This window comes from Saimiri boliviensis, chromosome 10 (assembly GCF_048565385.1).
Source record: "Saimiri boliviensis isolate mSaiBol1 chromosome 10, mSaiBol1.pri, whole genome shotgun sequence".
Lineage (NCBI taxonomy): Eukaryota > Metazoa > Chordata > Mammalia > Primates > Cebidae > Saimiri > Saimiri boliviensis.
The window spans coordinates 116,296,133-116,322,254 of NC_133458.1; the positions used below are offsets into that span (position 1 = coordinate 116,296,133).

At 37.1% G+C, this 26,122-nt stretch overlaps 1 protein-coding gene across 2 annotated transcripts in view; it reads right to left on the reverse strand.

Moving 5' to 3' along the window:
* Positions 1 to 26,122, reverse strand: part of CDK13 (cyclin dependent kinase 13) — a 121,600-nt gene that overhangs the window by 16,687 nt on the left and 78,791 nt on the right. For both annotated transcript variants that reach the window (XM_039462077.2, XM_039462078.2), the window contains exons 8-11: positions 16,221 to 16,322; positions 16,048 to 16,125; positions 2,542 to 2,658; positions 1,806 to 1,937 (exon numbers count right to left, since the gene is read on the reverse strand). In XM_039462077.2, coding sequence (XP_039318011.1) covers positions 1,806 to 1,937; positions 2,542 to 2,658; positions 16,048 to 16,125; positions 16,221 to 16,322 — 429 coding nt within the window. The remainder of the gene's footprint in view (positions 1 to 1,805; positions 1,938 to 2,541; positions 2,659 to 16,047; positions 16,126 to 16,220; positions 16,323 to 26,122) is intronic.

The window sequence follows — 26,122 nt, forward strand, 5'->3', positions numbered from 1 at the left end:
AAATTATTGGGTCAACTGGGGAAATTTGAATATAGACTGACCATTAAATATTCTCACGTTAAATTTCATATGCTTTATAATGGTATGGTATGCATATAGAATAAAGTCCTAGTTCTTACAGATAGGATTAGATATTTATAAATGTCACCTCCACAACATGATATCCAACTAGTTGAGGAAAAAAGTATAGTGATAAAGCAAATGTGTCCAACTATTAATAATTGCTTAATCTAGGTAAAGGATATACATGAATACTCATTGTACTATTCTATTTTTCTGTAGAATTGAAATTTTTCCAAGTCAGAAGTTTAAAAAAAATGTCATTTGAAGAGGTACTGAGCCCAAGTTTTAAGATTATTGAGACACACTAAGAAAAAAGCAAACATAAAACAATTAATTCAACAGTGAAAGATTCGGGTCCCTCATGATATCAGATAACAGATCCATTTTGGCTTTCAAATCATCCCACAAAGGACAACTATGTACAGCTCAATAAAAGCTTAATGAAGCTGAATATGACAACCTCACAGAAATATAATAAGCACTATCTAACTGATAAGTAGAAGAACCAGGATTTGAACTCCAGAGCCCAGGTCTGTTCATTTAAAATATGCTAATTTTATTACATGAAAATATTTTATCATTATAGATAATATGCTTGCTTTTAATGATGCTCCTTATCATTTTAAACATTACTAAGAAAAGGCCAGGCGTTGTGACTCACACCTGTAATCCCAGCACTTTGGGAAGCCAAGGCAGATGGATCACCTGAGGTCAGGAGTTCAAGACCAGCCTGACCAACATGATGAAACCCCATCTCTATTAAAAATACAAAAATACGCCATTTGTGGTGGTGCATGCCAGTAATCCCAGCTACTCAGGAAGCTGAGACAGGAGAATCACTTGAACCAGACAGGCAGAGGTTGCAGTGAGCCGAGATATTGCCACTGCACTCCAGTTTGGGTGGCAGAGCAAGACTTTGTCTCAAAAAAAAAAAATTACTAAGAAAATACCTACAAGGTTTCTAGATCCTGTCAAGGAGATGCAAATGGACTGTTTTTCCTTTACCCCTTCTTCAAGTCAATCCTAGAGTAGTAACAGGAGCCATGTGAAGGTAAAGGTTCAAGAGAAGCCAGCTATTTTGACTCCCAAACTGTATATTTCCCCCATCAGACTATATTTCCTTTCATACAGGCTTTTGATACTAATAGTCTTTCATTCAATGATAAGAAATATATATTGTATAGTATACTATAAATAAAGTATTTTCAGAACCTCTCTTTCTTATTGGACTAATGTGAATTTGAGAGCTGGCTGTACCCTTTATTAGATTTGTATTCCTGGGCAAGTTTCTTAACCTCTCTGAGCCTGCTTCCTCCTCTGTAAAATGATGATGATAATAATACTAATACCTACCTTACAAGATTATAAAGATTAATGTAATACATGAAAAAATGCTTAGCATAGCTCTTAAAATTATAGCTACAGCACTACTACTAGTAGTGTATTTAGTAGAAGTAGTATCAGAATAGCAACAGCAGTAATATTTTATTAGAGTTGAAATATATTATTAAATCTTGAGGTCAATCAAGCCTAAAATTAGCTAGAAGCCAGCTGTTTTTGCTAGTCCTGTGGGTAAACATTAAGCAAGCACCTATAACCCAGATGTGCAAATTATGTGTATTACTGCTGTTTTATCTTTCTTTTGATTATATTTCTTTTCTCATAACCAGGCATGAAATACCATTATATGTTATTAAAACTGTCTGTGTATGTGGAAGCTAATATAATAAAAAGTCACTTACTCTGGTGGAGGCATTTTTGAGGGTTCCACATCTCGGAGGAACTCGCACTGAAGAGCCTGTTCAGCAGTGCAGCGCTTACTAGGATCCAAGGCGAGCATGTAATCGAATAAGTCTAATGCAGCTGCAGGAATACTAGCATGAGAGGATTATAAAAGTCAGGTATGTTCTTTAGACACAAGTTTATGTTTCTTTAGGAGCTTAAATTATTTTTAATTAAATTTTAAAACTAAAACTAAGGAAATTTAAAAATAATTTTAGATAACATTTTACATGTGCATAATACCATACTTTATTCCAATAAATCTCAATTTTTCTTTTGAATAAATATTTCATTATTTATAAATAATTTTTGTAACCATTCGGCAAGCAATACTATTATTACTACATGGACAATTTGCTGTTATTACACAAATTAAGAACTGCACAGTATGGTTTTTTCTAAAGCAAAATGAAAACTTGAGTTCAAGTAACTTGACACTGTTCCAGTAATATTTAAATGGTCTTATTAAAGTTCTTTCATGTAAGCACCAAATCAAACACACAACCTGAAATCACTGATTCCATAATAATGGTAAAATGGTAATCTGCATGTAGCAAACAGAACTCAAAATTAAATGCCCTAAAAGAATTACAGGCTTATCTCAGAACACTAGAGAATTGGCTAACATTTATAATTCACTAGAATTAATAAGTAAAACATTCATGCAATATGGATGTTTACACATCCCCTTCTTACAAAACAAATTCTTCTCTTAACTTTCGACGATATTGCTTCTTTGGTTTCATGGTGTTGAAATATGGTAGTTTGATTACATCAGGCCACACTGCAGGACATGGACTCCCACATATTCGGCTAAGCAACACATAAAAAGAAGTACATCATTATAAACTATCAAAAGAATACATATAACCTTTATACAAAGTATCAGCTCATTTTTTAAATACACAAAAATTCAAGCCTTAGTCTATAAAAAGTTTTATTTTATATATATATATATTTTTTTGAGACAGTCTCACTCTGTCACCCAGGCTGGAGTGTAATGGTGCAATCTCAGCTCACTGCAACCTCTGCCTCCTAGTTTCAAGTGATTCTCCTGCCTCAGCCTCCTGAGTAGCTGGGATTATAGGCATGTGCCACCACAGCCTAGCTAGTTTTTGTATTTTTAGTAGAGACAGGATTTCCCCACATAGGCTAAGCTGGTCTCAAACTCCTGGCCTCAAGTGATCTACCTACCTAGGCCTCCCAAAGTGCTGGGATTACAGGCATGAGCCACTCCGGCTCCCATTAAATATTTTAGTCATCCCGATTTAATTAATTGAGAAATTATTGTATTTTCAGTGGGTATTTCTAACAATCCAAGAATTCCAATTCTTAGAGAGGACTTTTATTTTTGCAAAATAAAATACTCAAAATATGTGACCTATACTTTAAAACCAATATAACAAATTTATGCAAATAAAGAAATAGAGTTTAGTCCCTCTCTGGTTTTTTGGTACCTGTCACTCCTCCTTCCCATGAATATAAGGCAGTCTACAACAGCAGCAGAAACAGATTCCTTTATGACCTCAGGAAGGTAACTGTAAAGACTACTGCTAACTGCCACCAGTGGAAGCACCCTAAACATAACACTCTTGAAACATTAAAGTTCTTCAATTTAAGTACTGCTGCTGATCTTAAGTTACAAAGAAATTCTAACTGCTTTACTCTGGCTTATCTGTATCTTGAAAAACCCTAATTATTTTGGTATTAACTAGTAAATCTTGTTACGGTAATTTGTAGAAGAAATGCTATAAACAAATAGGCAACTCCAGCTAATAAACATTTAAAAACTGACTTAGTAATATGTAGATGAAAATTTGATTAAATCTACTTATTGGCTGGGTGCGGTGGCTCACACCTGTAATCCCAGCACTTTAGGAGGCTGAGGCAGGTGGATCACCTGACGTCAGGAGTTTGAGACCAGCCTGGCCAACACAGTGAAATCCTGTCTCTACTAAAAATAAAAAAACTAGCCAGGCGTGGTGGTGGGCGCTTGTAATCCCAGCTACTCAAAAGGCTGAGACAGGAAAATTGCTTGAACCTGGGAGGCGGAGGTTGCAGTGAGCCGAGATCACGCCCACTGCACTCCAGCCTGGGCAACAAAGAGCAAAACTATGTCTCAAAAAACAAAAGACAAATCTACTTATGTTTAGTATGCCAAATTTCAAGGATAGCTGTATATTATATATAAAATTGTCAGCTGGTCTGCATATGTAAAAAGAAAATGTTGATGTATCACTGATTCAAAGTAAAAATATTCCATACGTATGTAAATATAAATGCATGTATAAATGTATCTAAGTAATGGCCAAAGTTGCCAGAAATTCTTTTAGCTGAGCTTTAGAATGATACCTCAGAAACACATATTTATATGAGGCCTTTCATGTTTTTAAAGCCATCTATCACTGAAATATACTTTTTTGTCTCAATATATTTAACATTTCTATAAACCAAAGCTTTAAAGACAATCAGATCTTATTCTTTGTACAGTTTTACTCTCTTTCGCCTGAAAGTCCAATTTTTACAACCTCCTCAACTGTACTCCCTTGGACAGAAGGCCCAACTTCTGTAGCTCTCTAGATCTGGTCCCAATCTGCTTTCCTAGTCTCATTTCCCAGTGCATTTCTCCCCACAGGCCACTCCTTCACGTCTATGCTCCTGATCCTTCTCTCTAAATTCTATATAGCTGAATTCTTCTCGCTTCTCAAGATTCAGATCAAAAGTAATCTAATTAACAAGTCTTCTGCATTCCCCACTACTATTCAGTATTACTCTTTGCATGCTACTGGTTTGACATTTTTTTCATCCTGCTTTCTATTTTGGTTGTTTACATCTCTTTTCCTACATTGTAGGTTCAGAAACTATTTCTTGTTTTTGTATACTTTTCCCAGTAACCATGTAAACATAATCAATCAATCCCAGGAAGACTGATGGGCATTATAGTAGAAGTATAAAGCATACTGGAATACAGGAAGTCAGAGATACTTGCAATTTGCAGAAATGCAAGAAAACTTGCTCAAGTTAGGGAACAGGTAAAGAATTTTGGTGATAATTCCAAGCATAAATAAACCATAGACAGGTGGAAAATGGAATAAGATAAATATGTGACCAGAAGAGAGAACATAGGCAAAGACACAGAAGTAGCAAAGTATAGATGTTTGGGAGGAACACTTGTGTAAACCAGTGTAGGTAGAATACGGGGCTCAGGGAGGCTTAGCTGGAAGCATAACTGGGGTCTACATAGTACCGGGTGGGTTTGTCTCTCTGTAGACAGGGTTTTGCTATATTGCCCAGGCTGGTCTTGAACTCCTGGCTACAAGTGATCCTCCCACCTCAGCCTCCTAAAGTGTTGGGATTACAGGCATGGGCCATTGCACCTAATCCGCAATACAGATATAAGAAGGTACTTTGCTTAATTATAATGAAGACAGACTTTAGAAGCAAGCTTTAGATTTGGATCCTATCTAACATTGGTCAAATTACCTTGCTTAGAAATTTGTTCCTCTTTTGGAAATTTAAGATTTTATTTTGAAGCTATGAAATTAAATGAGCAAGCCTCTAGCCCATTAATAGTCTTTTAATAAATGTTTCATTACACTTAGCTAAAGAATTGCAATTATATGTGATGTTGAAAGATAACTGAGTACTGAAGTTACCTAACTGAAAGCAGCATCCAAGATGGAATAGACATACTGAGGCAGGGAAAGTTCCTAGAAACTATAGAGGTAGACGTAGACGTAACAGCTGATAACTGAATTTATCAAAATCTGTGCCTGGTGGCCAGTCAGCTACTCCACTACCATTTATTACTGAGATGCATCATATGCTAAAGTATATGCTAAATCCCCAATTATCTGAGGTCTACTTTGGTAATCTAATCTGATCACTCTACTCTGATGTCAATACCATATTGTGCTATTAATATTTTTTGAAAGCATGATAGCACATATCTCCTTCTATCCACCTCTTCTCTTCACTTACTCTCCTCCAAATTTTATTGTACAAGAATTATAATCAATATTGTAACACTCCAAAAGAGAATCCTGCTAGGATTCAACCACTGCTTTGAATTTATAGATTAACTTAGGACTGCTGCCTTTACAATGCTTAATATTTCTGTCTTAGAAATAGTCAATTCTATTTCTTTCCATGTTATATAATTTTTTTCAGTGAGATCTTGTGTGTTTCCTTTATGGGCTTTATTTTTTGCTTTTTAATTTTTTTTTTTTTTTTTTTTTAAATAGACACAGGGTCCCGCTGTTGCCCAGGCTGGAGTTCAGTGGTGCAATCACAGCTTCCAGTAGCCTCAACCTCCTGGCCTCAAATGATCTTCCTGCCTCAGCTTACCAAACAGCTGAGACTACAGGCATATGTCACTACATCCATCCAATTTGAGACCCAGGCTGGTCTGAAACTCCTAGTCTCAAGTGATCCTCCTGCCTCAGTCTATCAGTGTATGGGGACTGCAGGTTTAAGCCACTGAGCCCAACCTTAAACATGTTTTTAGCCCATTATATTTTCTAAGCAATTTATTAGAAAAGCTTGGCTGGGCACAGTGAGCCTCTAACCCCAGCACTTTGGAAGGCTGAGGTGGGTGAATCGCTTGAGCCCAGGAGTTCGAGACTAGCCTCAGCAAGATAAGGAAACCCCGTCTCTACTAAAAACACAAAATTAGCCAGGCATGGTGGCAAACACCTGTAATCTCAGCTACGTGGGAGGCTGAGGCCAGAGAATAGCTTGAACCTCGGAGGCAGAGGTTGCAGCGAGCCAACAGTGCACCACTATACTCCAGCCTGGGTGACAGAGAGCAAGGCTTGGTCAAAAAAAAAGAAAAAAACCAAAAACCAAAACAAAACAAAAAAAAAAGAAGAAAAAGAAAAGAAAACTTTATTACAGGAAAGGTTTGAAATTTTAAATCCTTTTTTTTTTTTTTTTTTTTTGGTAAGATCTCACTCTGTTGCCCAGGCTGGAATGCAGGGGTGCAAACGAGGCTCACTGCAACCTTAACCTCCCGGGCTCCAGCGATCCTCCTGTCTTAGCCTCCCCAAGTGCTAGGATTACAGGTGTGAGTCATCATTCCTGGCCACATACAAAACTTTAATAATAGGTAGCCATCTAAGATCATAGGGTTCCTACCAGTTTTAGTAGTTGTTTCTTTGAGGCATTTCAGATATATAAATCAGAAAACCCATGTTAAATTCATCTGTATTTTTTCGAATGTATCTTTATGGTATATTATGTTCCTAAACAATGTTAAAATGATAATGACAGTACACAACATTGGGTAAGTTTATTTTCTGATTTTAATGGGAGCACATTCATTGTTTAGTTCTGGGGAGAACGATGCCTTCTGATCTGAGAAACATATAAGAGAAATATACTCACATACATACCTACAAATTCACACATACTTCCTGTTAAGGAAACATTCATTTATTCATCTCTACTATGGGTTTTAATTTCCGTGTCCTGTACATTCTAAAAGTGCTTTAGTTTATCAGTTTTATTTTTTAGAACTTCTATGATAATCATCATCTGCATTTTCTCACCGGGCCACTAACGTAAATTAGATTAAGAGATTTCCTAATACATATTCATCACTGTATTCAAAGGAAGAATATCAGCTGAGCCCAATAAAAGTACTATTATTTCAATGTAATGCTATATTTTCTACTTGTTAAGTTAGATGTTGTTCATCAGTATTTGTATGTGAGACTGATACACAGCAAATGGGGTCCAAAGACCGATGAGTGCCCCCTAGACACCTCAAGGTCTGGCAAGTCAAAGTTACTACTAAGCCATTATTTGCCTTTTTCAATGTGTTGATTTGCACGAATGGCACAAAACCAACTACCACCACCTTAAAATGATTCAACTTAGTGGCAACAAACTATATTAGCAGGACGTACTCTTCATTATCATGCAAATTTCAGGATGGGAGGAAAAGCTAGTTTCACTTAAGAATGCACTTGTTAGGCATGACACAGTGGCTCATGCCTGTAATTCCAGCACTTGGGAGACCAAGGTGGGCAGATCACCTGAGGTCAGGAGTTCCAGACCAACCTGGCCAACATGGCAAAACCGTCTCTACTAAAACTACAAAAATTAGCTGGGTGTGGTGGTGTGCACCTGGAGTCCCAGCTACTCAGGAGACTAAGGCAAGAGAATTGCTTGAACCCCCGAGGTGACGGCTGCAGTGAGCTGAGATCATACCACCGCACTCTAGCCTGGGTGACAGAGCAAGACTCTATCTCAAAAAAAGAATATACTTGTTGAAGCAGTACAAATTATTAATGGCATTTAATTCTGACATTTGAGTATGTATCTCTTTAATATTCTCTGTGATGAAATGGGAAATACTCATCAGCACTTCTACTGTACAAAAAAGTATGGTAGTTATCTTGAGGAGATGCACCTGTGTAACGATTCTACTTGCAAGCTGACATAGCTGCTTTTTTCATGGACCACTATTTTTACCAGCAAAGACAAGTAACGAACTATAGTCATTCAAACGTGGATATTTTCCAGACATTTTCTCAAACAGGAACAAAGTCAGCTTGTCATTTGAAGGAAGACAACAGTATTTATTATCAGTTATAAAATTTGAACTTTCTAGAGAAATTAGAATATTGGAAAACTTATATCCTCCACCGTGCGCTTAACAGCTTCACAATACTGAAAAGCTTTTCTGATGAGATCAGTGGTAGTACGAATTATATAATAAAAGGTTACATTTGGAAGATCTGTTCAATTCAGTGTACCAGCATTTTTCAAATGACTAATGCATAATGTCACAAAATTATCACAGATAAAAGATCCATTCAAAGTGCAAGACAGAACAATGGATTTCAATATAGTACGGTATAAAATATTCCTTCATATGGTTTCAGATTACACATTACAACTAACCTGTTAGAAACTACCAATCATCTAATTTTTATGGTTTCTAATATGCACCATTACCCAAAAAAGGCTACTGAAAGCAGCACATTGCAGATATGAGGATACAAGTGTCATGTCTACTAAACCAGTCATTAAAAGATCTGTAAAAATGCAAAACAGTGCCACTCATTCCAACAACTTTTATTTTAGAAACTATACTTAATAGACTTTAAAACGTTAACATATTAAAATGAATTCATAAATATCTTTAATTTCTAATGTGGTAAATCTCAATAGATATAATGAGAATCAACGAAAACTCCTGGAATCTTCAATAATTTGAGTATAAAGAAGTTCTGATACCAAAAAGTTTGAGAAGCACAAACTCTACAGAATTTTATGGTATTGGTTTATGAAGGTATACATGCTTTATTTTTTTCAAAAGGAAGTTTCCTTCTTTTCCTGTCTTCTGGAACAACCAAAATCTATTCCTTTAAAGTTTAAAAAACTTCACCTATGTAAACCACCTAGGCCTGAGGCTTTGTGTGTACTGGATGGGGTGGCAGAGGGTCAGAGAAAAGGAGGATTCATTTAATTCTAATCTACTGTCTTCACTGATTATAATCCTTCTTATCTCATAAGCAATGTACACTGTGATATAAAGGCTCTTTAGCTGACTGTTAGAAAGCAGAGTTAAAAACGTTAACCCTCATGTTTAAAAAAATATATATGTATATGTATATATGGCTACACAGAGATTTCTGCCTTCATTCATCCCATTTTGTCCCCATGTGTTTTCCAATGTCTTCCTCCATCACTTTCTGTTTTGTTTGAGACAGAGTCTCACACTGTCACCCAGGCTCCAGTGCAGTGATGCAATCGTGGCTCACTGCAACCTCCACCTTCTGGGTTCAACAGATTCTGCTGCCTCAGCCTCCCAAGCAACTGGGATTACAGATGCCAGCTACCATGCCAGGCTAATTTTGTATTTTTGTAGAGATGGCGGGGTGGGGGGGTGGGGACAGGTTCACCACGTTGGCCAGGCTGGTCTTGAACTCCTAACTTCAAGTAATCTGCCTACCTCAGCCTCCCAAACTGCTGGGATTACAGGTGTGAGCCACCAGGGCCAGCTCCTCCATCACTTTTTAACCTATGCCACTTCTATTATGAAATGTTTGTAATCTGCCTAAAATACTTTCTGGAACAAAGCAAATTATAAATAAAGTAACTCAATCACTATGGTGTAAAGCCATTTAAAGCGAATTCTGATTAATGTTACCACTCTTGATCAGTTTTACATGTATTTGTACAATACTGACAGTAGATCTCATCATTCCTGAGCCTATAGATTAGAGAAACAACCTAGCATTACTGCAAATAAGGTGAGGGAAGAAATATGTACTGAAAACTAACTTAAACATTTAATTCTTACAAACCTAAGCATGTATTAGTACTCTTTTACTTTTGAAGAAATAAACTTGGAGCACATGGGATTTATCCTAAATCATAAGAGCAGAGTAGCTGAGCTGGCATTGGAACCCAAGTCTGTAAGATTCTAAAGCCCACACACCTTTTCAGTATACTCTGTTGCCTCATTATACTCAGACTTGTTTATCAGAAACTTCCTTTCATTCTCTTCATGTTTAAAAAGGAATTAATGTTATGAAATCAAAATTGAAGCATCTTATTTTTTGTTTACTGTTTTCTTTTTGAGGCAAGGTCTTGCTCAGTTGCCCAGATTAAAGCACACTGGTGCGATCATAGCTCACTGCAACCTCAACCTCTCTGGGTTCAAATGATCCTCATACTGCAGCCTCCCAAGTAGTTCGGACTACAGTTGTGTGCTACCACACCCAGCTGACTTTCGTAGTTTTTGTAGAGACAGCGTTTGGCCACGTTGCCCAGGCTGATCTTGAACTCCTGGGCTCTAGTGATCCACAGCCTTGGCTTCCCAAAGTGCTGAGATTACAGGTGTAAGCCACTGTGCCCGGTGAATCTCTTTATAAAATTATAAATATCTTAAGAACAACAACAAAAAGGCTGAAATAAACCAGAAAATAAAAATTTGTCCTCCCTAGTCTTCTCGAGAAAGTCCATATTCAGATGAACAATTTGAGTCTTTTGTTTTACCTAAATGGGATCAATCTCAATATAGCCTTCTGTAACTGTTTTCATATTGTTTTTCCATTTCTTTACAAAGGAAGCATTTACTTCTTCCTCAGTGGCATGAGCCACTGAGTCTGACCAACTATTACCTTTTTATCAACTGTACAGTATGCTATAAAATAGATAAACCAAGCTTTGCCCCCATATGGGTCACTGAGAACATATTCCTAAAATAAACCAAATACACTCAGAGTCTTTATTACTTTGCCATTTCTTCACATCATTCAGATCTCTCTGCTCAAATGACACTTTATGGGAGATACATTCCTTGACCCTCTATATCATCTTACCTCCCATCATTTTCTGCAAGTTAACTTTTTGATAAAAAGCTGGATGCTATTTGCTAATACCCCCCTCAGAATTCTTGGATTAATATCTTATAAAATTTTTCTTTTTGTTTTTTTTTGAGATGGAGTCTCACTCTTTCGCCCAGGCTGGAGTGCAGTGGAGTAATCTCAACTCATTGTAACCTCCTGGGTTCAAGCAATTCTCGTGCCTTAGCCTCCTGAGGAGCTGGAACTACAGGCACATAACACCACATCTGGCTAGTTTTGTATTTTTAGTAGAGACAGGGTTTCACCATGTTGGCCAAACTGGTCTTGAACTCCTTGCCTCAAGTGATCCTCCCCTCTTGGCCTCCCAAAGTGTCGAGATTACAGGAGTAAGTCACCATGCCCAGCCTAATTTTTTGTATTTTTAGTAGAGACGGGGGTATCACCATGTTGGCCCAGCTTGTTCTCGAACTCCTAACCTCAAGTGATCCTCCCACCTTGGTAATATCTTATAAAATTTTTCATGCTTTTTTGTCAAGTACTGGTATTTGTGTCACATGACTTTGTAAAAGAAAAGATTCCAGATAGTTTCCTTCCTATGCTATTTATTTATTTATTTATTATTATTATTTTTTTTTGAGACTAAGTCTTGCTCTGTCACCCAGGCTGGAGTACAGTGGTGTGATGTTAGCTCACTGCAACCTCTGCCTCCCAGGTTCAAGAGATTCTCATGCCTCAGCCTCCCAAGTAGCTGGGATTACAGGTGTGTGCCACCATATCCGTCTAATTTTTGTGTTTTCAGTAGAGGTGGGGTTTTGTTATGTTGCCCAGTCTGGTCTTGAACTCCTGGGCTCAAGTGATCCACCCATCTCAGCCTCCCAAAGTGCTGGGATTACAGGTTTGAGCCACCACGCCTGGCCTGTAGTTTGGAGTAATGGTTACAAGTTTAGATTCTAAGGTATCATCTAGCAGTGTTTAAATCTCAGTTTTAATACTTGCTAGTTCTATGACCCCGGACAAATTATTCATCTCTTTAAGGTTTACTTTCCTTAACTACAAACAGAAAACACAGGGTTGTTAGGAAGCTTAACTGAGATAATTCAAGTGAAACTCTAAGAATAATGCTCATATTGTACATAAACTAAATACATGTTAACTATCATTAATAGAAGCCCTAGTATGCAATACAATCAGAACCAGGAGTTGGCTGGTTAAATTAAAAAAAAAAAAAAAAAAAAAAGGGGTTAGAAGGAATCGTTTAAAAAAAAAAAAAGATACACAGATACATAATTTAAACATTTTATTTTAACAAATTTTACATTTGTTTCCCAATCTTCTGACAAAGGCCAAGGCTTTCTCTTTGAACACAGGATTCACCAAATGGAATTCTGTATTAGCAATCTTGTACAAACCACACCCATAATACATCATCAAGTATTTTTAGTTTTGATTTCTTTAAATAAATCTAGAAATTAAACATACTTTCAAAGCAATCTAATGCCACATCTTAGATTTTTATGACTTTTTAAGTTACACAGTTACTTGTCCACCCCTAGAGAGCAATGTCTTAAAGTTTTTGTAAAGCACGGTATCTATGCTTAATTAAACTATGTAATTATAATAATAAAAAGTTAACATAAAAATTGAAAACTAACAACCTCAGCACACTCTTCAACTCGTGGGATAAATACACAGTCTTACTAGTTCAGCTTGCCATGTTATCAAACCAGTTTTTCTTTACAAAGGGAATAAAGAGCATCAATTAATCTAGTAAGACTGTTCAAGAGAAGACTAAGAAAGCTTCTACTGCATTATTCTTATATTCTGGAATGTTTAAAGAACATTACAATCATTGGTTTCTAAAAGATGTGCAATAATTTATCAAAGAAAATACTGGGACTGGTTTTTGTTTTGTTTTGTTTTGGAGATAGGGTCTCACTCTGTCACCCAGGCTGGAACACAGTGGTGCCATCAGCTCAATGCAGTCTCGACTTTCTAGGCTCAAGCAATCCTCTCACCTCAGCTTCCTGAGTAGCATGGACCACAGACTCATGCTCCCATGACTAGACGATTTGTTGTTTTTGTTTGTTTTAATTTGTAGAGACAAGGTCTCACTATGTTGCTCAGGCTGGTCTCAAACTCCTGGGCTCAACTGACCTTCCCTCGGCCTCTCAAAATGCTGGGATTACAGGCATGAGCCACCACACTGAGTCATTTAGTTTCTTTATACTCTCTTTTCATATGAAGTTAAACTAGTGGATTAATTTATATTGCATACGTGTGTGAATAAACCCAAGATCAGATCCTAGATTTCTTCTCAATTTCTACATTTTACTTATTATAAGTCACTTTTATTCCCTCGATTTATTTTGCAGCTTTTGTCTAGTTTGTCTGTAGAATGCTTAACTCATTTCCTTTCCTTTTCTTATTAAGGTTGTGATTTTCTCCTAAGCACAGGGGTCGTCTATGGACAAAAGTCACTTTATACTAATCAGTCTTTTTAAACCTAGACGTTCTAAAGCAAGCTTGTCCAACATGCAGCCCAGGATGGCTCTGAATGCAGCCCAACACAAATTCATACTTTCTTAAAATATTATGAGGTGTTTTTTTTTTTTAAGCCCTTCAGCTATCGTTAGTGTTATTGTATTTTATGTGTGGCCCAAGACAACTATTCGTCTTCCTATATGGTCCAGGGAACCCAAAAGATTGAACACCTTTGTTTTTTAAAGTTTGATTTCTCTTTAATACAAGATTTTTTAGTGTATGTAAATTTTTTAGATAGCTGAAAGACTGTGTTGTTTCCATTTTTATATTAATTTCTAGTTTTATTCTATTTTAAAGAACCTAGCCTATATTACTTCGATGTTTTGGAGTTTTTCTACTAAGTATATAACTAACTTTTATAAATGCCCAATTAGCACTGAAAGGCATATTTCTTTTTTCCAAGAGTATTAGTTCTTCCTAACCTTTTTTACTTGTCTGTCACACAATTAAAAAGGTAAGACACATTTTGGGAGGCTGAGACAAGATGATCACTTGAGCCCAAGAGTTGGAGACTAGCCTGGGAAACATAGGAAGATCCCATCTCTACAAAAAAAGAACAAAAGTCACCTGGCGTGGTGGTACATGTCTGTGGTCCCACCTACTTGGAAGGCTGAGGCAGGAGGATTGTTTAGCTCCAGGAGGTTGAGGCTGCAGTGAGCCATGAATACTGCCCCATTGCATTCCAGCCTAGGCAGGAAAAAAAAAAAAAAAAAGGAAAAAAAAAACCTAAAAACAGAGGTACGATAAAGCTTTTCTATGTTGCAGGTGAACACCCTCACTTCCCTTCTCCTTTTTGTGATTTTATTAAAAGTTCTGTGCTTGGATACCCTCAGTGAAGTCTGGACATAATTAGTTCTATGCTTCCATTTTAAGGGGAGGCAACTAGCTGCTTTGGAGTTGAAGCAGTGCTAGTTTCTGGCTTGGGTACTTCTGATTATAGACAAGTTATCCCCAGAGAAGAAGTAGGCTCTAACTGGGGCACTCGTCATTCCCTGCTGTACCCTGTAGTAAAAACCTTGCCTAACCAACAAAAAGAGCAATAGGAAGATTTTTAGTTTGATTAAATTTGTCTGTTTATGAGATGATGTTGAGGTCCTTCTCTGGTTACTATTTGTTGCTTTATGTTCATTTTGTTCAAGTGGGAAAGTAAAATTCTGTAAATCTGTGCGTCCTACCAACATCTTTCCTAAAAAACTTCATCTATATTTTGATACTTTCATGGAAATCTTATAAGTTGCACACTGACATTATTACATATGAAACTGAAGCCCGCTTTTTAAATTAAAATTATTTTAATATAAGATGGGCTGGGTGTGGTGGCTGACACCTGTAATCACAGCACTTTGGGAGGACGAGGTGGGCGGATTACCTGAGGTCAGAAGTTTGAGACCAGCCTGGTCAACATGGTAAAAACCCCTCTCTACTAAAAATACAAAAATTAGCCAGGCATGGTGGCGGGTGCCTGTAATCCCAGCTACTAGTGAGGCTGAGGCAAGAGAATTGCTTGAACCTGGGAGGCAGAGGTTGCAGTGAGTGAAGATCATGACACTGCACTCCAGCCTGGGTGACAGAGCGAGACTCTGTCTCAAAAAAATAAAATGAAATATAAGATAAAGAGAAAAGTGACTAAAACATATGAGTAATTGCTTATGAACTAGGTCCTATGATAGGCTCCAAATAATGAAGACATATGCTAGGGGGTATATGCATGTATTTTAGTGTGTATACACACATATATAGACACATATTAATACGCATAAGAATATACGTGTGTTTTACAGTATTTTTTAACAATGTCCTAAAACATTAATTTTTCCTTTAGTGTGTATACACACATATATAGACACATATAAATACACATAAGAATATACGTGTGTTTCACAGTATTTTTTAACAATGTCCTAAAACATTAATTTTTCCTTCTGTCATAATTAAAAGCTACATATATATATATATATATATATAGAGAGAGAGAGAGAGAGAGAGAGAGAGAGAGAGTTCATTCTCTCCTACCTTATATTTACTCTTCCTTGCCAGTCTTATCTTTTAGACTTTAAGTCGTTCTATTTAAAAAAGACACACACATGCATGCATGCATGCATGCACACACGTACACATACACAAACACACACACACACCCAGGGGCTTTAAGATCCTTAATTTCACTGGAACAAGTATCAAAGTGCCTACATTTCAGTTTGTCCTCCATTTAGCAATCATTAGCCCTCCAGAGAACCATGTTATTCTCTTCCTGAAAAGACAAGCTTGAGACAGTTTAAGTTTCCTATGGATTATGACACTCTCCCAACTCCCACCAATATTATAATCAGCAGCTTACCTTATTAATTCTAGTTGTGCAAGTTCCTGATTTGCTTGAAATATAGGTTTTTTAGTGAAGAGTTCACCAAGGATACAGCTAATGAAAAAAATATCCATCATTACCAAATGATCTATTTTAATTCACTACCAAAAGTTTCAAGTAAAATAAACCAGTCAATAAGGCTATCTTACCCACAGCTCCATACATCAATAGCCGGTGTGTATCGTTCTTCTCCCAGTAGCAGTTCAGGTGGACGGTACCATAAAGTAATTACCTTGTTAGTATATGGCCGACTAAAAAACACAGAAAGCAGTCTTTAGAGTTAGTATTTGTGGGAATAAGAGATTCTCTTAGGAAATCTCTTATTTTGTTTATTAAAGCTATCCTCATACAGTAATTAGAACTAAAAACACTTTCATCTGCCTACTAAAAAATACAGACATCCAAAGTCATCTATTATATGATCATAAAATGTGTGTGAGGGCAACCTGTGTAACTGAATAATTCCCTTAATATATGAAGATAAAAATAAAAAGTAGTTGGCTAGTATTAACTGTAATTTGGTCAAAGCAAAGCTTTAGTATCAACCCAACTGTTGAATACTGTTTTCCTTTCCATAAAAACCTTTAATGGGATTAACTGATTTAAAGAGAGTTGACTGGATCTGACCAAATTACTAATGGATGACAAGATCTCGTTCAAATGGAGACCACCTAAAAAAAGTTTTCAATTGATCATATTTTTGGCCATTTTTCACTGAATCACATACCTATTGTGGTATGTGAATAGAAAAAAGCATAGAAATGCAGACTATGTAGTACTTGTGGTCTACTCTGCAAAGTATGATACTTTATCAGATAATCCCTTTATCACATTCTGAAAAGAGGACATATACATACTGCTACCTCTTTATTTGCCACAGAAGAGATTATTTAGTCATCAGGGTCAGGTTTGACTATCACAGCACAAATTCTCTGGCAAAGTGTTCAGCCTCAGAAAATGGTCACAATTCTATCTGATTGACATGCATGAAGCGAATCCTAAATAGTCAGAGGAGGTTCTTTGGCTGATCTGTAGCTACTTACTTCGGGGAGTTCACATATGTATTCAGATCAACTGTAAACATCTCTTTATATCCAGATGTTTTCCAAATCACAAGGACTCAAAAGCCATAGCAAATTTCCCAGAAAGGCTGTATTCCAAGCCCATTTTCCTAAGTTTGGCTTGGTCCTGAACCAGTCTTGTTAAGGAAAAGGAGCATACAATTTAGAAAGCAATTCCCTCTTGCCACCTATATATCTGCAGTTCCAGGCAGCATAAGATCTGGCCTTCCCTAGTCCCATCCAGCCAAATTTCTTCAAATAATTTAAGCACTAGTATTACAAAACTATCAATCCAGGCATTATAGTATTACCATGGACAGGACTCTAGTTAACAGTATTCCACAGCTAGAAAAAAATGTTTGACTTTGGTAAAAATTGCAAAACGAAGATGTCTAAGATGCATATTTTTAATCGTAAATTGAGATTAGGTTTTTCTAACATTATTAATGTACTTTTCTCAGTGATTTTTGCTTGTTTATTGGAATCACTCATCTTCACATAATAAGCAAGTCTTTTAAATTTTAGCTACTCTAGCTAAACTGAACTTAATTATTCTTAAAAACTATGCTCACCTCTTTATGCTTTATATCCTTTTCCCCCCCTTTTTTGAGACAGAGTCTCGCTCGAGTCACCAAAGCTGGAGTGCAGTGGTATGATCTCGGCTCACTGCAACCTCCGCCTCCCGGGTTCGAGTGATTCTCCTGTCTCAGCCTCTTGAGAAGCTAGGATTACAGGCACACGCCACCACGCCCAGCTAATTTTTGTACTTTTAGTAGAGACGGGTTTCCCCATGTTGGTCAGACTGGTCTCAAACTCCTGACCTTGTGATCTGCCCACTTCGGCCTCCTAAAGTGCTGGGATAACAGGCATGAGCCACCGCACCTGGCTGCTTTACCTCCTTTTAATGAAGTGCTTTCCCTGTTTTTCACATTAAAGTGCTATACTTCTTTTACAACATAGTGAAAAATGCATATTCATAAAGTCTAATCTCTATTAATAATGTATTCATCTTCACATTCTTAAATTTACATTGTATTTATCACTGTCTTGAACTCCCTATTTTGTATTTTCCCAGAAAGTAAAAGGACCTTATAACATTTTTTATTATGAAGCCCACACACAAAGCCCAGAACAATGCTGGGGATAGGTCAGGCACCTTAATGTATATGGCCTCCAACTTTAGATGGCACATGATTAACTGAGTGGGACAATGCAATTTGTAAAAATTATGACAACTAGTTTCTCAAACACATTAAGGATCTATGAGCACAAGTGGATAACTAGGTTCAAGGAAATGTTTAAATTTATATAACTCTATCTGCAAATAGTTAATTTTTATTTTATTTTAAAAAATATTTTTAGTGTTTTTAAAAATATATATATATTATTTTATTGCACTTTAGGTTCTGGGGTACATGTGCAGATCGTGCAGGATTGTTGCACAGGTACATACATAGCAATGTGGTTTCCTGCCTCCATCCCCCTGTCACCTGTATCTGGCATTTCTCCCCATGTTATCCCTCCCCGTGTCTTGTAATTTTTAAAACATCTTAAAAATTAAAAGTATGTTGAAGAGAAACTACACAAATTCAGGTGACTAAAAAGGAATATCTAAATAAGAGATAATTTTACATATTGTATATCAAATTCTAGGCAATATTTAGCAGTCATCTTAGCAGTTAAAACTATAATATACAGTAAACAGACTTAATTTAAAGCTCCAAAAAAAATAGAATCTTAAAAAAAAACTAATTTTTATTAACTGCTACAATTTTTAATTATGTAGAAGTGAAAATAGTAAATTTTCAAAAATAATTAAACACAAAACCACATGAAATATATTTCTAACTGTACAGAAAAATATTTAATGTATACTAATTAATGGCCTTTCCAAATGCATAGTTTCTGTTTTAGACAAGAAATAAGAACTAGGCAAAGACTGAAAGAAAACATTCAACTGTAAAATTTAACCTAGGAAGTTGAATTTTAAAACACTAATATAATTTCAAAATTATGGAAATTCTTTCATTTATGAAGTGAACAAATATTCAGACTGATACATACTTTTAGGACCACCCTCTAAAAATTATTTTTACATTCAAGGACGTATCAATAGAGTAGAAATCAAAGAGTATCTGTTCACTGATAGATTCTAATACTTTGCCTCTAAACAATCCCAGGAAGGCCAGTGTGGTGGCTCATGCCTGTAATCCCAGCACTTTGGGAGGCCCAAGTAGATGGATCACAAGGTCAGGAGTTCAAGACCAGCCCAGCCAAGACGGTGAAACCCCACCTCTACTAAAAATACAAAAATTTGCCCAGCGTGGTGGCGCGCACCTATAATACCAGCTAATGAGGAGGCTGAGGCAGAGGTTACAGTGAGCCCAGACTCTATCTCAAAACAAACAAACAAAAAACAATCCCAGGAATTCCAGAGATGGAGGGCAGGGAAGATGAGATATGGTTATGGCCTTCCCTACCTTAAGGCCTGATAAACTGCACTCTATCCATAACAAACCAAGCGCTGCAATAAGGAGTATGCAACTTTTCTGGCACATGTTTCAACCTCCTATTGGTCTATATACGTATAGAAAAAGAGAACAAAATCCTAGATCCTTGAAGTATTTGGGGGATCTGGATAATTTCAGTTAAAATATATAAAGCAGAGTTGGTGCCTGTGTTAAAGACCATTCTAAGTGGGGGAAAAAAAATCATATAAAACGAAATACATAAACTCGCTCTAAAATGCTTCATTTTTCCAATATCATATGATAAAGTCTGTACTTCTTGCTTGAAGGCAAGCCTCCCATGCACTTATTTTATACTATAATTTATAGTGTTTTAAGACAGAGTCTTCAGTTAACTAAATTCATCATATACACAAAATGCCATATCATCTCTATGACTTTCACAATCCATTGCAGAAAAATCTACCAAACCTACAAAAGAAATGTGGGATATATTTTTTAACACCTACCCAGCTTTTGATGTCAAAAATCCAGGTGTCATTCTTGATTCCTCTTTCCCTCAAATTTCCAAACAACTTCTGTCAATTCTACATCCAAAATAGATCCCCAATCCAAATACCTAATCCAAGTCATTATTCTTTTCACTGGTATGACCACAACAATATCATAACTGGTTTCCCTGCCTCCATCTCTAATCCTCCCTACCATTTTTTGTTTGTTTGTTTGTTTTTGAGGCAGAGTCTTGCTCTGTGGCCCTGAATGGAATGCAGCGGCATGATGTTGGCTCACTGCAACCTCTGCCTCCTGGATTCAAGTGATTCTCCTGCCTCAGCCTCCCGAGTAGCTTGGATTACATGCACATGCCACCATGCCTGGCTACCCTTAACTTCTTTTCAGTTTTTTTATTAAGCATAAAAGTAGGTATCACCTACTTGCTTAAAACTGCCCAGTGATTTCCCAATGTAATCAAATATAATTTAGACTTTACTTCAGTTGATGAGGCTGTTATATACACTTACCTCCTATTACACTGGGCAGCTTTTTGACCTTAAACCTCCCAAGTCTGTTTCCAGGCTGTACTGAGTTCCTTCTCCTTTGTACTTGGAATGTTCTTGGCCCAGGTCTTCATTAAGTTCTCCCTTTCTCATCACTCAGGTCTTAGCTCCAATTTACTTCCTAAAAGATGTCTATCATAACTACTCTAGCGAAAATTACCCAGTTGGCCACTACCACCACTACTCTGGCACTATAGTCTTTATTTGCTTTGTAGCACTTAGTTATTTTAAATTCCTTACCCTACACGTGCATTGTCTAACTATTAATGTTTTTATATACCATAACTACATAACAATAAATGCAATCTTTTCTCTCATGCTCTTTCCCCCTGCCTTTCTATTTGAGCTGTTTTCCTCCTTTAGGTATCTTCCAAGAAAAACAATTTTAAAATTCTATCATCACAGTGCTATAGAGAAACAAATCCAATTTTTTCCTAACTGATGCTGTCATCTTACTAAAATCAACTGTCTTACTTGCCCATACTTACTACACAAGCAAATTTAGAAGTCCTAAGTACCTACATTATTACCTTTTGCTACAAACTGCATCTCTGTTCTTCTTTACTGTCTCAGCAAACAGCCTCACTATTCGTGACAGAAATTCATAGCTGTCCTCTAAAAATCTGTTCTTCCTCCCTTCTGTGGCAGCTGTCCAGCTCCACTACATTTCCCATCCTTGTTGCAGTTAGGTGTGGTCACAGGACCAAGTGCTCTCCAACGGAACAACAGCACAAGTGATAAGTGCTATTTCTAGGCCTGGCTCATTACTGTCCTCCCTCCTCTTTTCTCATTTCTGGCATCAGCCTTGGAAGGCATGTATAGAAGATGGCAGATCTTCCAATTTGCTTCTCTGGATAACTGTATGAAGCAGTCACCATCTGACCTGATGATATGATTAAATATTCTTAATTGTGCACTGAGGTAAGCAGCAACCACTCAAAAATTTTCTTTTATTCATTTTTTTTGAGACAGAGTTTTGTTCTTGTCCTCTAGGCTGGAATGCAGTGGTGCAATCTCAGCTCACTGCAATCTCTAGCTCCTGGATTCAAGCAATTCTCCTGCCTCAGCCTCCTAAGTAGCTGAGATTACAGGTGCATGCCACCACACCCAGCTAATTTTTGTATTTTTAGTAAAGATGAGGTTTCACCATGTTGGCCAGGCTGGTCTTGAACTTCTGACCTCAGGTGACCTGTCCCTGCCTTAGCCTCCCAAAGTGCTGGGATTACAGGTGTGAGCCACTATGCCCAGCCACCACTCAAGATTATTAAGTGAGAAATACAGATATAAACTTCTCATTCTTTAAACCACTAACTTTTGTGGTTCTGTTACAAAAGTTTAGACTATCCTAACCAACAAATCACTCATCCAGTTGATTAAGCAGAAAGCTTACGGTAGGTGGTAGAGGCAGGGATGTATCTCACAACACATTCAACCATCAAGTTCTTACAATTCTACATCCTTATGATATAATTAATCTGTCTTTCCAGTACCTATGCCTGTTCCTTGGTTCTAGCTATAATCATCCGATTTGGATTTACTATAACAGCTTTCCTAAGTGATTGCCCTTGCTTTCAGACTTACAAGGCCAAGCCACTTTCCAAAATGCAGTCAAAGTGATAGTATGAAATAAAACATGAATATGTTAGGCCTATAGTACACACTGCTTCCATCTAAAGAGTATCTACACAAGGCTTATAAAATCCATTATCATTTCGTTTTTGTTCCAACCACACTGAACCTTCAGTTCCCTAAGGGAGGAGAGCAAATGTTCATTTTCCAGAGAAAGGGGATAAACCCAGGGAGAGAACAGAGCTGGCAAGAAAACTTTAAAGACATTAGTGGTGCTTTAATTGTATTTTAAACATTTTTAATAAAGCATTTTTTAGAGCTTTTAAAAGGTAACACTGACAAAAGAAAATGAAAATGACCATTACTAAAGACAAGAAAAAATGTATGATGATTTACTCTCATTCAATTCAATAATATAGGATACTATCGAAAAAATCCGTGTTATGATTAGGATGCTAATATTAAATCTCATTAACCATTTACAAATGTAAAGACAAAAGTAACAGAGACTGAAACTATGTTTTGGCTCCAGAAAATTTAAATTCTAGGAAAGTTAAAGCACATTGTAATATGAAAATACATTATCTAAAGATAGACAAATGAAAGAAAATCCAGCCAGGCGTGGTGGCTCATGCCTGTAATCCCAGGACTTTGGGAGACTGAGGCGGGTGGATCACCTGGCTAACAGGGTGAAACCCTGAGATCGAGTTGGAAATGCAGTTTATTTCCATAAAGCTCAATTCCAAGAGATCGAGACCATTGTGGCTAACATGGTAAAACCCCATCTCTACTAAAAAGACACAAAATTAGCCAGGCGTGGTGGCATGCGCCTATAATCCTAGCTACTTAGGAGACTGAGGCACAAGAATTGCTTGAACCCAGGTGGCAGAAGTTGCAGGGAACCTAGATTGCGCCACTGCACTGCAGTCTGGGCAACAGAGCAAGAGACTCTGTCTCAAAAACAACAACAACAACAACAACAACAAAAAACCATAATCCTCAAAAATGAGTATTTCAAACTTGCTCTCTAAGATTTGCTACCCATTACCAACATGATAGAGATGATCTTGTTTAGATCACACAAAGCAGCAGCAAACTGATGTGACACTACATACATGATGGTATTTCTTTCATGGATTAAAAAACAAATTACATTCTTGTGGTGTGTCTATACCCATATTTGTACAAAAAGCAAATTAACTCTCACTGAAAAAGAAACAGGACTGAAAAACATATAGTCAAGTTCTTAGGTGTTATCAAATAAATGTATATACACAAAAAAGAAAAATCTAAAAATGAAACGATTTTTGAGACAGAGTTTCACTCTTGTTGTCCAGACTGGAGTGCAATGGCACAATCTTGCCTCACCGTAACCTCTGCCTCCCAGTTTCAAAAGATTCTCCTGCCTCAGCCTCCCAAGTAGCTGGGATTATAGGCATGCACCACCACACCCGGCCAATTTTATATTTTTAGTAGAGACAGGGTTTCTCTGTGTTGGTCAGGCTGGTTTCGAACTCCTGACCTCAGGTGATTTGCCTGCCTCTGCCTCCCAAAGTGCAGTTTTATTTCCATAAAGATCAATTCCAAGCAATAAACTCAATAATCCAGGAAAACACAAACATAGTCCTTCTGCCATTAAATTAGAAAAACAAAATTATTAACTTCAATAAGCTGTTATTAGATGGCAAAAAACTAAACCAAAAATAATGGTCTCAACGTTAAATATTGTGCATTTAAATTTCTACTTTTTAAAAAAAAAATAGTGGTCTCACTATGCTGACCCAGGCTGGACTTGAATCCTGGGCTCAAGGAATCCTCAAACCGTGGCATCCCAAAATGCTAGGATAGGATTACAGGCATGAGCCACCAAGGCCAGGCCCTCTACTAAATACTTTCATTTGTAAATCTCATTTAATATTTTTGAAAAGAAGGCAGACACTATTTCTTTGTCTGCCAGGAAAGTAACACCTTAGAAGACAAAATCACTTTTTGTCTTTCCTTAAACTTTATGTGACTAACAAAGTACTAAAATTTAAAGTCAGGCTTGGCACAGTGGCTCACACCTGTAATCCCAGCACTTTGGGAGGCTGAGGGGGGCAGATCACCTGAGGTCAGGAGTTTGAAACCAGCCTGACCAATACAGTGAAACCTCGTCTCTACTAAAAATACAAATATTAGCCCGGCATGGTGGCAGGTGCCTGTAGTCCCAGCTACTCAGAAGGCTGAGATAGGAGAATTGCTTGAACATGGGAGGCAGGGGTTGCAGTGAGCTGAGATCATGCCACTGCACTCCAGCCTGGGTGACAGAGCAAGACTGCGTCTCCAAAAAAAACAAAAACAAAAAACTCTCATGTGAAAAATTACAGGTAATTTAAAAATATTTGCTGCATTAATATATTTTTGTTTATAGATTTCTCATTAGACATTTCAAGAGCTTTCAAACTCCTTAAAATTTAAAACTATCGCATACCTCATTTGTCAAAAATAAAATATTGTATTTGGAGGATGAAAAGGCAAAAAGCAAAATTCAACAGACCCTTAACTACAAAAAAACTCTAAAAATTGTCACCAGCCTAATGGTACCTCTAAAGCAGACTTGAGAGGCCCCTAGAGTTCTCCACCTGGAAGATACTTCTAGGTAAGCAAGGCTGTATTCAGAGTCTTACCAGAGAAGCATTCCCATATAAGAAAAGTAATCTTTCTGTCAAAAGATCCTGAGCTCCACTACTTACTGGTTGTGTGATCTTGCACATGCACTTAAGTCTTCCAAACTTCTGTTTCTTTATCTTGAAAATGTACATAAGAATAATGATACCGACATTATCCATTTCAAAAAGCTTTCTTTTAAAATAATTCTTATGAAAGAAAACTATGTATAATAAAGTGATGTATACAAATGTTAGTTAACTTTGTTCCTTCCTTTTCCTTTCTTTATAAACAACTATTTATTGAAACTCTGAGCAGGCCCTGTGCTAACTAAGCACTACCAGATGGTTAAAGAAACAAAAATCCACACTTACAGTTGTTTAGAGCATTAAAGTATGTCGGTAAGCTGGGTGCAGTGGCTTACATCTGCAAACCCAACACTTTGAGAGGCTGAGGCGGGTGGATCACTTGAGGTCAGGAGTTTGAGACCAGCCTAGCCAACATGGTGAAACCCCATCTCTACTAAAAATACAAAGATTAGCCAGGCATGGTAGCACACACCTGTAGTCCTTTCAGGAGGCTCAGGTGAGAGGACTGGTTGACCTGGCAGGTGGAGGCTGCAGTGAGCCAAGATGTCACCACTGCTCCAGCCTAGGTGACAGAGCAAGACTCTGTCTTAAAAAAAAAAAAAAAGGTAGTAATATAAATTATAATCATGTACTATAAATAGTACATAGAATGAATAATATACTCTGAACACATAAAAGAAGATGTGCCCAATGATGCCTGTGGGATTCAGGACAGATTTCAAAGGAGGTAAGGCCTGAATTGCACACTGAAAGAAAAAAAAATTTTTGTCAAACTCAGGTGGGAAGTATAATTACATACAAAAGGAACAGCTTACTTAGATTCACAAAAGCATTCAAGAGCACAGCAAGTTTAAGGAACCACAAATAGTTCAACATTGCTTTTCTCTGGGGGGCTGCAATGGCAGGAGAGAAGAACATAAGTGAGAAAAAACAGAGGGCAGGAAAACCAATAAAATTCTATTTACAGTGGTCTGTATCAGAAGGTGATTGGGTACTTTTAACTAAAACAGGAAATAAAGAAAAAGGAGTAGACATTTTTTCTGGGGAATGTAACAGATAGGTGTTGTAACAAGGTTTAATTTTGGGTACCCAAATCACCTGGGTAGAGATTTCCAATAAACAAAAAGGTTAGGAGATCAGAAGAAAGATTAAGGCTTGGAATT